Source organism: Typopeltis vanoorti, chromosome 1 (genome assembly GCF_054136105.1).
Source record: "Typopeltis vanoorti isolate ZY-2024b chromosome 1, IOZ_Tvanoo_1.0, whole genome shotgun sequence".
NCBI lineage: Eukaryota > Metazoa > Arthropoda > Arachnida > Uropygi > Thelyphonidae > Typopeltis > Typopeltis vanoorti.
This window is the reverse complement of record NC_143549.1, coordinates 139,396,289-139,408,958: the sequence shown is the minus strand read 5'-3', so window position 1 is coordinate 139,408,958 and position 12,670 is coordinate 139,396,289. Positions and strand designations below refer to the sequence as shown.

The 12,670-nt window shown below is 34.8% G+C and overlaps 1 protein-coding gene across 1 annotated transcript in view; it reads left to right on the top strand.

The window, feature by feature from the left end:
- The window catches only part of Dora (zinc finger SWIM domain-containing dorado), a 495,561-nt gene that overhangs the window by 324,599 nt on the left and 158,292 nt on the right, over positions 1-12,670 (top strand). The window contains exons 15-16 of the mRNA XM_090399467.1: positions 3,504-3,832; positions 8,262-8,386. Of these exons, the coding sequence (XP_090255593.1) occupies positions 3,504-3,832; positions 8,262-8,386 (454 nt within the window). The remainder of the gene's footprint in view (positions 1-3,503; positions 3,833-8,261; positions 8,387-12,670) is intronic.

Below are 12,670 nucleotides of genomic sequence, written 5' to 3'. Positions count from 1 at the left end.
CAAATATCAATCCTCAAATAGATTTCATCAGATTTTAAAAGCATGGCGATGCTCTACCTTAAAGGGGCATTGGAGCTGATACCATTCTTTATAAATATAATTGATATACTACCTTGAAATCATTTTGAAAACCGCATTTGCTTCTACCTATCGTGAAGGACAAATTATCTACTCGGTTCTTCTCTGGTTTATCATCCTTGGTCTTGTCAGCTTTCATAATTTGGACAAATTGACCAGTCTTCTAAAATCAGAATTCAAGAACAAAGATTACATCAAATACATAGTATCTGAAAAATTATACCTTACATCCCATGCGACATGCTTGGGTCTAGCAAACATCAGACAGTTTGCTAGACCCAAACTAAGATACTGCATGCAAGCAAATTCAGATATGATCATCTCTTGTTGGTAATGTGAAACATTTTGTATAATAAAGTAGTGTTTCCATTGTTTTCAAGAAAAGAACTACCTGAAATATTACTTCAACCTAATTTTGAATTGTTCAGATTGAGCCCCTACCCAAGTTTTAGGAAGTGTCATCATGAACTATGTCACCATTAAACTGTTTATTTTTTTTTAAATAATATTCATAATCCTTGCATATGAGTAATCATGACTGTTAATTGCTTCTTTTGAACTCTAATAGCATATTCTCTTCCCATACACCTGTGATAAAAACATAAGTAGCAAATACACATGCTGTGTGGATAATTTCACTTTGAAATGTTATATTAAATATATTATATATTATACTATGTTATATTTCACCTGGAGGGTGGTGAATGAGTGGAATGCATTGTCTCACTCAGTTGTGAGTTCTTCGTCTGTAAATGAATTCAAGAAGAGATATGATAGATATTGTTTTGATAGTTTGGGTTTCCCGCGTCGAGTCTACTGACTCCATGAAGATACCCGTAATAATAATAATACTTACAAAAAGTAAGGTAACAATTTTTTTTCTTAATAATGGTGAAAGGGAATGAGATAAAACATGGTGGACAGATAGATCTGTTAATGATGTTCAAAAAGACTGCCATTGCAGTGTGGCACTACTGTTACCTCATAGCTTATTTCAATTTCAAGATGGTGGCTGCTGTGCAAGTGTGGTCCAAAAACAAGTGTCCATAAAGTTCTTTTTTTTTTTTTTTTTTTTTCAAGCAAAAGGGGCTTCACCAAGTAACATTCACCATGAACTGGTTCTTATGTATGGTAAAAAAGTGATGTCAAAGGTGCCATGGTGACATTGAGAATTGACATTGGGCAGGCAGGCCTTCATCAGGCAAGGCAGAAGACAAAATTTCGTATATTAAAGGCATCGTTCTTGAAGACCAGTGAATGAAATTGCACAACTGGTGAACTTAAGTAAAGTCCACTGTTTATGAAATTGTTCATGATGTCCTTGACTTTCGAAAAGTGTGCCCTGACAACTGTCAGAGGAGCACAAGGCAACATGTATGGGAATGTGTCTGGAGAATCTGTTGCAATACAGTGACAAAAGTGAGGATTTTCTCACATGCCTAGTCACAGGAAACAAGATGGGCTCATCACTTTACCCAAGAGAACAACAAGACCCCATGACCCTGGAAACATCTACAATCTCTTGTGCGTAAAAAATTCAGAACTGTTCCCACTGTCCAAAAAATCTTGGCCACAGTGTTCTGGGATTGGCAAGGCATTTTGTTGGTGAAGATTCCTCCCTTCTTGCCAAAGGGAAGAGCAATCAGTGCAGAGCTTTACTCTGCAACATTGGTCAAACTGAAAGCCAACATTTGATGCAAGCAACCAGGACTCCTGACAAGTAGTATAATTTTGGTGCATAGCAATGCTACTCCACACACACACACACACACACACACACACACACACACTGTGCACACCACTCATGAGTGGTTGCACTGTAATTATTGGGAACTCTGCCACATCCCCCTACAGCTCAAACTTAGTACCTTCTTGCTTCAATTTGTTCGCCCCTCCCCCTCAAGAAACACCTTTCTGGAAGGTGTTTCGCTACTGATGAGGAAGTTCATAGGCAGTGTGATGTCGGTTACAGGGTGTGGGCATGGACTTCTTCAACACTGGTATTGATAAACTGATCTATCGTTGGGACAAGTGCATGAATCAATTTGGAGACTTTGTGAAGTGTGCATGTTCACTTATTTCTTGATGTATTTCATATTCCTATCATTAAACATCCTCGAGAGAAAAAAAAATGTCACCTTACTTTTTGGAAATCCTTCGTACTTTACTTAATTATACACAGGTTGAAAAAAAAAAAAAAGTTTTTTACTCTTGTTTTTGATGTTTTATTAAAATTTTATTTTCCTGAAATTTAAATTCCTTTACTGTTTCCTACACTTTTTCTGTGATGTTTCTTACACTGATGGTGCCTATGGATCAGTTCTGTTGATTATAAAGTGATCCAATAACTAAATTTTCACTGTTCACTCTGCTTCCATCATAAAAACACTGTGTTTGAACATGAGAGGGAAGACTTGTTTAACCAGGCAATATTTAAACCAACATGACATTTCTTGATGTTGTACCATCATATTTGTCCATGGTTTAAGCCAATTCTGAATACAGTTTGTATTGGGCTAAATTTTTAAGTCGGTATAAATATTTTCAGCTCATTCTCATTCCTTTTGTATCCAGACATATACCTACTAACTGGATGCATCTCTTGAAGGTAAGAGTTAGGCATTGATTCAGAAGCCCCATTTAACTCTTGCCATTCCTTACAGCTTATGTAGAGGTCTGCTTCCAGTTACATAGTCACTCCAGAATTTTTGATAGTTTTAGTAAAACGCACTGCTTAAATCAGATGAGTGGTTTCTTTGATGTTTCTAATATGGTAATATTTTTGTGAATTGTTTTTTAAGTATGCCATTGTTTTCTTGCATTAAAAACATTTTCATAATGAGATTTATATTTTATTGTTTGTAAATTGTATCGCCTATTTAATAGTATTTTTCTTTCCCAATTCCTTTCTCCAGAAATACCTACCATTTCTTTTTGCACTGCTCAACATTCTAAGTGTTGATGAAATTTAGAAATTTATCTCCCATTCATTCCTGTACTTTGTAATTGTTGTTAAGAGCTGTCATTACTGATTTTTAACTGTGAAATATCAAAACAAAATCTCCTTGCTACTGTGGACACCATAATTTCAAGTAATTTATTTTAAAAATTATTTTCAGCTCTTAATTGCATTGTGGTACAGTACGTTTCTGATTTAACTTAGGGTGTAAAAATGCTAATACTATACTCTTGAAACTCTAAACTTCATTTATTTCTTCTATATTTTTAATAGACCCAAATACAAATGCTTGTTGAACCTGTGTTATTTTAGTGATTAGTTCATGGTTGGGGGGGGGGGTAAACTTGTTATTACTTAAATTTGATTGTCTCTGATTAGGGGCTCTCAAAAAAGTAGTGATTATTGTAATTTTCAGTAAACATTCTAAAATTACATTTATATATATATTTTTCCTTTTATCTTCTAGATTATGGATAAACTCTTGGATAAAGAAGTACACCAGCTTTACAAATCTCCAGGGCTCAGTGCATATTATGCATCTTCTCCAAGTAGCCAAAGTGTAGATGATACAAGTCAAACAGAAGGTGGAGGAACTGGCAGTGTAGAATCTCCAAACATAGAAGAACATGAAAAAGAAATTGAATTAGATATAGCAAAATCTATCCCAAAGCAGTCGCTGGAGAATGAAGAAGAAGAGCTGGCAATAGAACATGAAAACAGTTCTTTATCTTTATCTCGAAGTGAGAATTCAGGAAATGGCATGTGTTCCAAAAATATTCAGAGACAAAATTATAGGTTTGTACTTGACATTAAATAAATTTTATTGAGTTGTGAGGAAGAATTTCTAATCTTGAGTAGCTGGTAGGAGAAAATAAAAATATTTAGTTAATCTATAGTTTTTATACTACAACTGTGAGGAACCTTAAAGTTGAAGAACAGTAGTTCTTAGCACCTCCATAGTGCAATTGAAAGAACTACAGTACATTATAACCTTTGATTGCAAAGGACCTGAGTTTGATTTTTATTGAAATTCCTCATATGAGGAATCTTCATATGACCTTTTTTTTTTTCCCCAATTGAAGGTGAGTTAACCAATCTCATACAGAGGTAGCGAGCTTTTTTCCTTCTGGGATGGCGTATTGTGTAGTTGGTGGATTAAGTAGTGAAGATGGTGAGTTGTGTGAAGTGGAGTAGAAGACCCTCTCATAGTGAGTACTTGGGAGTGTAATGTAATAGTAATATTTGTTTTTAATATGAATTAAACATATATCTAAATTACAATGGGTGGATTCTTAAAATCAGTATATTTTACCAAGCTGTTTAAAAATAAATGATGCATAGATAAATATCAATAATTGATATTTAATAATTGATAATGTATTACACACTTCTTTGTTTACTATCAGTTCCATAAACATATGTGCCCATGCCCTCCTCCTAGCTGTTTCTTCCTGCTTTGCAGAAATTTTTTGGCTGGTCGGTCTTGTCTTTGAGCATTATGTTCAGTCCATTTTCACTTCAGATGTTTCGCTCTCTCTCTATAATTCAGAGACTTTTGGTTTGATTTCTTATCCAAGTTTTTTGTGATTCAGTTTTGTCATATGCATCTTTCCATACCAAATTATGTTGTTCTTAGTATTTCCTTTACATTTAGTGTTCATGTTTTGCAGCCATTTGTGCACTGGTTAAAAACTTTCCATTTTTATAGGCATGGTGGTAGTTGAATATTGAATACAGTTTTCCAAATGCTTTCCAGTCTAGCATTATTTATCATTTGATTTATTCCATGGTATTTTAATCCATTGATATCTGTTGCCCTAAGTGTGTGTGTGTGTGTGTGTGTGTGTGTGTGTGTGTGTGTGTGTGTGTGTGTGTGTGTGTGTGTGTGTGTGTGTAATGATTCATTTGTTCAGCATCTTGATCACTGAATTTCACATGGACGACTGCCTTAAATGGAGGTCATCCCATTTGGCACCATTGTATTGTCATAGGATAACTTAATGAGATTACTTTGATAGAGAGAATGATCTATAGAAAATGAATAATGGATAAGGTTACATTCAGAATTGCCAAGAGATGAGCAGCATATTTAGAGAGGGAGCTGGTTAATGATAGGTCCAGAGTTTTTCAAGATGAGAATTATTCCATATTCAGATTAAAAACTTTGTGTGAAATCATGACTATGATTTCAGTTCTGAGAATTCCCAGAACAAAATTCCCAGGAACAGTTTGAATCATTTTTGTCTTTAACTTGGAAAAAAAAGAGCTCAAGACTCAGGACATTTTATAAATTTGAAATTACAAATCTGAAACAAAAAAGTGTTGAATCTATTATATATTTTATAATTTTTAATTTTAGTAAAATGTATTGTATCATATATATATTTTAGATGATGATTAAAATTTTATTACAAATTAATGAAACTATTTAACGACTTAATGAGCTCTGTAGCTCAGTCAGTATTAGACAAAGCCCTTTGGCTAGAAAGACCTGGGTTCAATTCTTGTCAGTGACGCAAGGAACCTTTATCTGGTCTCTTTCAATGAAAAGTGAGTTAGCTAGTTTTGGAGGTAGAGGTTCCCCCCCCCCCCCCCCCTCCCCCCAGAAATTCGGCTTTTTTATCCCTCAAAACAGACAAACCAGCCAGTAGAACACATGTAATTTACAAGAATAAGAATACTTAGAGGCATAGGGGGTAACCACCTTATCCTCGTATTATGGTTGGAAAGGCCGTGGGTGCTTAAGTGCCTGTTAAAGCCACCGATGAATGAATGAATGAAATTTATTGACTTTAATAAATGTAATTTTATATATCTGTGTTTTTTCTCCCTAATATGACCAGAAATCAAGTACAACAAAGCAGCCACATATAACATTTTTATTACACTTAGCTGCATTGAATTGGTTCATTCACAGAATTATTCCTCTTATCAGGTGGTTCTTTAGTTAAATGATAACAAAAAATTGTTACATTTTTATATTTCTTATTTTTCAACTCTGCTTTGCCCTTTTTTCCTTTACTTAAACTTCGTGAGATGTCATAAATGGTCGACTGCCTTAACTATCGACTGCGCCTTTTTTTTTCTCTACTAGATCTTATGTTCTCGCACTCTGTAGTCTAAGAAATTTATTTGTTTTATGACTGCACCAGTTAGACTATATATTGAGTGCGAGATGGTAAGAATTTTAAATTAAAGATAGAGCAGATGTTTGATTTGATTATTGAACATTTAAACTTAAACCAGGCTAGCCAATAATATACTATATAATAGTATATTATTGGCTAGCCTGGTTGGCTGAGTGGTTAGTGTATCTGCTTTCCAGCCAAAAGGCTGTGGGCTCGAATCCTGCCGTGGGCATGGATGTTTGTGATTGTCTGTGGAAATACTAGTGGTGGTAGGTGGCATTGGTATAGTTGCAGTTTGTTGTAGTTGGTGGAGATAGAGTTGTAAAGTAGGTGTCCTCCTTTGATGAGTCTTTCGACTCCCTGGAGGTGTCACATAATAATAATAATAATCTTACAATCAAGTAAGCTAGAGAAAAGAAAATGTTATTGAAGAAAATCATAAAGAAGAGAAAATACATTTACAGTACTGTATTGTATCAGTACCATAAGCTTACGTCGTCTGTTTACAAGATGAATCGTCTTCTCAGTACCTATATCAATATTGTCTTATATGATACATAACATTATAGATGTTTTACGTATTACTAACACAAGACATCAAAAATGAAAAGATAATGTAAAAAAGAAATTCATATTTATTTACAGGTATAACTATTCATGTATTGATAACGAAGAAGCAGCAACATGATTGTTTATGGTAGCCTACTGCAATCAATACGATTGCTTCACGGTAGTCTAGCCTATACACTAATGAATGAATCGTTATAAAATTTTTATTTTATGCTAATTATTTAGCTAATTAACAGTTATTTTATGCGGTTATGATTTAATACTGCGTCTTTAATTTTGTTTACATTTCTCTTGACTGCGAATGGCCATGTACAGTGTGTGTGTGTGTGTGTGTGTGTGTGTGTGTGTAAGTTTTGATAAATTTTATCTGTTTATAATAGAGTTGTGAATATTTTATCGTAGTAAATGATAAAATAGACTAGTATCTACATATCTGTCATGCATTCATGACATACTTAACTTTTTCTTAATTTTTTCGATATTTCTAAGCTATGCGGTTCATCTTAATTTTTCAAATTATCGAATTCTCTAAAAAAATTTCCAATATATTTATTTAAAAAAAAAACACTTTTAAGTGGACCCGTTTCACTTTTACACCAGTCCTGACATTCCTACTCTTCAACAATAATTCTTGTCTTCTTAATGGTTTTCAGTATTTTAGTGAGAATCTTTTTTTTTTTCCCTAAATAGTACTTGTTTATAACTTGGTTTTCTTGAGGCTTTATTGTATGCAGAGTAGGCGGGTGTTGTCTGTTTCCTCAGATTGAGTTATATGTCCTTAAAACATTAAGAAAAGAACAGTATAAATTTTTGAAGTAATGTGATTTAAGAAGTGCAATAAGAAGGTAGCTGTTGATAGTTATCAGTTATAGAAATCTTGGTTTCTTAATGCAAACATATAGTACTTTGAAATATAGATTTTTCATTCATACTCAAGGCTCATTTTTCATATTTCATTTCCTGATCTTAGAAATTTACAAATTTCTGAGTTATGGTGTAGTGACAACCTAAAAAAATAAATAATTAAAAGGCAACAATACATGCTTTTCAGTTACTTTTTAAGCAGCAGCAGCAGCCTTGAGTGAAGTCAGTGCCAAAGGTTGTATATGTTTGGTTGGTCAAGGGAATGATATCTGTGTTCTCTTATCTGCAGGCAGTTGGCATAAATCTCATGCCATGTATTTTTGTTAATGTTATTTGCATCTCTGATTAGAGACAACTGTGCCTAGCTTATTGGAAGCCTGAAGGGACCTGAAGAAGTTCTGTTTCTTCTCTAGCTTGACCATGTTTTGGTGAAATTTCTATTAAAAAAAAATAATAAAATAAAAACATCTGTATTCTCACTTCCATTAACCTTGGTTTCTTAACACACAAATTAATTTACCTGTATATCTGGAAACATTACTTTTTATTCATTTTCATTTCTAGTTAAAAACCTTTAGGCTTTTATTATTATTTTTTATTTATTTATTTGAAGAAACACTGTCTAGAATTCACATGCAACTGTGTTAATTTATTATTTGAAGGAATAGAACTGATCCAGGTGATCGTAGTGAAGATACATCTAGTCCCTTCTGGGAAGAAGATTATAAGGTGTGGGAAGCTAAATTCCGATGTACCAATTTTCGCACAAATAAAAAGCATTCTGCAGGTATGACTTTACTATTGATAATATTTATTATTTATTTATTATTATTAATAAACATGATGAAATTTTATGCCAGCTGGGGCATTGCACATTTGAACAACCCTCCCACACTTCCTACTCCTTATGCTGTTTTCATCAGGGAAATGGTGAAAATTCATCTATTATTAGAGGCAAATGCAACATCAGAACTGAAGATAGGCATCATCAGCATAAAAACTATCAACAGAAAGGAAATCAAACTGGCAGAAGGACTACACAAGTACTACCATGTGGACATAATTAGTCTAATTGAAGACTAACACAGGTGAGATCCTGCTAAATAAGAAACAAAGAATGTTATATTTGAGCAATAGCAATTAGGGAAAGGAAGAAGTAACGATAATATGTAACATCAAATATGAATATAAACTTCTCTAGAACATCAGAATAAACAAAGCTGGCATGGATCCAACAAGAGAAATTTATATGGAGCACTATATACAAGGTAGCATTCAAATTGATTTTAACTTATAGATCTGAGAGTTGGGTTAGAAATAAAACAGTTGAATTGGAGACCACAGATATTATTATTAACATCTGACCTCCATGGAGTCAGAGACTCATCATGGGAGGTGCACACTATCACACACAAAGCTCATCCAACTATGTCCTAAACTGATTTAATGTGTCTTGCATTCACAACACACTCAAGCAATGCATTGACTTACAAAGAATATTATCCTCACTCCTCTACTCACACCCTCATTATACAGTTTCCAGGGATGGCCTCTTGTTCTATTCCCCCTCTCCCATTCTTTGAAAAATTTCTTCCATGTAAACCATGATAACAATCCCTTACTAACTTATATGTCTCAATCCCCACCTTCTCCTCCTATTCACAAGGCTTTACAATTTACATTCTTTCAATCTGTCAGTTCTTGAATCTTCTCAAGGCCTTATACAATGGAATCATAACCTCTTTATTTCTGCACATCAGGGTCCTCTGCATTATTGCCATTATCTGATGTGATGACCTCACAACTTGTGCAATGTGGCCCCTGAATTTCAGGTCCTTGTTCACCACCACTTCCAGATCTCACATCTTCTCTATCTTCTTCTTTAAATCCCCCCCCCCCAAGTGTATACTTTACATCCCATCATTAATTACCAAATTTCAAAACCTTACACTTTGCAAGGTTGAACTAATAGTTCCACTTACCTGCTCATTCACGCAATCTATTCAAGTCCTCCTGTAAGGCCATAACATCTGCTTGACTATGAATTCTCACCCTAATTTTGCATCACCAGTTAAACCCATCCCAATATCATTAACAGACCCCTGCAACACACTTTTAGTGACCCTCTTCCTTTAAGATACTGCACCTCCCATACATATCTGGCAGTCAGTCACTGATCCCACTCATTATTCTGTTATCCAATCCCATCCAGTTTATTTAACAGCTTGCCGTGTGGCAGTCTATCAAAAGCTTTTGCAAACTCTAAGTATACCACTGCATATGCATCTCCTTCGTCCAAGACATTTGTCACCTTGTTATAGTACCTAAGTAAGTTAGTAAAACATGATCTCCCTTTAACAAACCCATGCTGACAAGTAGAGAAAATACTGCTACTATCAACCCATTTCTGTATCCTAGTTCTTGCCATACTGTAATAACAACTCCAGATATATAGATTGGCCTATAGTTTGTAGCCACAGCCTTATCATCACCTTTATGCAATGGAATAATTTTACCTTCTTTCCACTCTCTTGGAACCTGTGTCTGTTATAAGACTCGATAAACAGGCATGCCAATGCTACTGCCAGTTCCCTTGAGAAACATGGTGATATGTTATCAAATTCTATCTCCTTATTGTCATCAAGCTTATTTATTAATTCATATACCTCCTGCCCATTTACTATTAAGCAACCCTTGCATTGCAGACGACAGCACACTACACTCCTCTCATTCAATAAACCTTACTCTACACAATGTTGTACTATCATTCTATATTTTGGTTAACCAATAAGAATACAATTTGGTCGGCTAAATCCCAAATTGTCGATCTGGAAAAGGCATATGACAAGGTGCCAAGAGAGAAGCTATTCAATACGCTGTGGTTATATGGTGTCAATAGGGCATTATATCAAGCAATACTTAGTCTTTATTTGAGTTGTAAGTCAGCAGTTAGAATTGAAGGAAGTACAGGAAGATGGTTTAATGTTAAATCTGGTGTGAGACAAGAATGTACATTATCCCCTCTGTTATTCATTATCTATATGGATCACATTATGAAGGAAAGTGGTATTAAACATGATATCAAAATTGGAGATGTTAATGTCAGCTCTTTGCTTTATGCGGATGATGTTATACTTCTAAATAAATCCGCTACAAGTCTGCAAGATTCTCTGACTAAATTGAATAGCTGTTGTAATAGATATTGAAGGTCAGCAATAAAAAGACAAAGACAATGAAAATAGGCAGAATCATTGAAAATGTCAACTGTGTTGTGAATGGAGAACCTGTGGAACAAGTAAAACATTTCAGCTATTTAGGCACGATTTTTACTGAAGATGGTAAATTAAATATAGAAATAGACAACAGAATAAGCAAAGCTGGTATGGTGGGAAGTCAATTGAATAAATTCATATGGAATAAGAGAGAAATTAGTCGGAACACTAAATTAGCTGTGTACAAGACAGTGTTCAAACCCGTTTTAACTTATGGATCTGAGAGCTGGGTCAGAAGTAAAACACTTGACCAAAGACATGAGAGTCCTGAGAAAGATTATAGGCGTGAACAGATGGCATCAATGGCAATATCATATTAAAAACGAGGATATTAGGAAAGAACTTGACATTGTCAGCATCCAGGAATGTGTTAGCAGAGCTAATCTCAGGTGGTATGGTCACTTAAACAGAATGGGCGAGGAAAGATTAGCAAAACAAGTGTTCTCTGCCAGGTTGGCAGCAAAACGACCTAGAGGAAGACCAAGATATAGGTGGATTGATACTGTACAAAGTGCTTTAGATGATAGAAATATAAGATCTGATAATGTTGGAGTCTTGACAAGTAACAGACTGATTTGGAGGAAAATTGTAGATAGGAAATTAATAATGATGTAATTTTTTCATGTAGTACTATCATATCCTGTACACCCCTTGAGGGTACATGGCAGGAATTTGATGATGATACTCATCATCATCATCATACACACTCTACACAACTCACCTCAACCTACAGAACATCAACCATCACCACCCTCAATTCCGATCTCCAAGCCATCCTACAATTGTGTTCAGATAACCTCATCAATTTCATTTCTAATAAAACCCAGTTCTGTCCTATTTCCGATTAAAAAAAATAAATAAATAAAAAAATTTCTCCTAGTATCCATTTTGATGATACCCAATTTCCAGACAGTTTGAAATCTCTCTTCTTGGAATTACCCTCACATCAAACTTCTCCTGGCATAAACATATCACAACCATTGCATCCTCAGCTTCAAAAAAACTAGGATTTCTCTTTTTCTCAAGACGTTACTTCACCCCTGAACAGCTGTTAACATTATACAAATACAAATCCGCCCAGCTATTGAATACTGCTCCCACATATGGGGGTGGTGCTCCCTAAAAGCTCTCCCAAATGCTTGACTCAATATAGAGGAGAGCAATTAGACTTATTAATGATCCATCTTTTACCAACTCTCTCCCCTCACTTTCGCACAGACATTTGGTTTCTGCAATATGTATATTCTACAAATATTTCCATGGGAAATACTCATCTGAAATAACATCAATGATTCCTCCACTCACTACTAAGTTCGTTGGAACACGTGCAGCTGCTGCTTAGCATCCCTTCACAGTACACCTAGAAACAAACAGAACAAGTTTCTTTTCCCTCCTCCTTCATTCCTGCAACTGCTGCACTGTGGAACAGTCTCAACCCTGCTGTGTTTCCCAAGGAATACAATTTACAGTCATTTAAATCAAATGTAAACAAGTTCCTCCTTTCCCAATCCACTACCCATCCACGGTGCTAATGTACTATAGGTTGAACAACCAACCTCTTGTGTATGGACACAGCATAAAAAATAAAATATATATTATTTAAATTAAGGAGATATTTAATCCGACATTATTTCAAAGCCGAATAAGAAAACTCTAAGATAGAGTTTCATGCCGAATATAGCAAACTATAAAATTTTGGGGAGTCCAAGCGTGAGCAAACACCTTGGTGGTACAATACCGGGCAATTCGTTGTAAAGGTGGATAAAGCTAGGATCACTATTCTTAGTATTTGCCCTAAT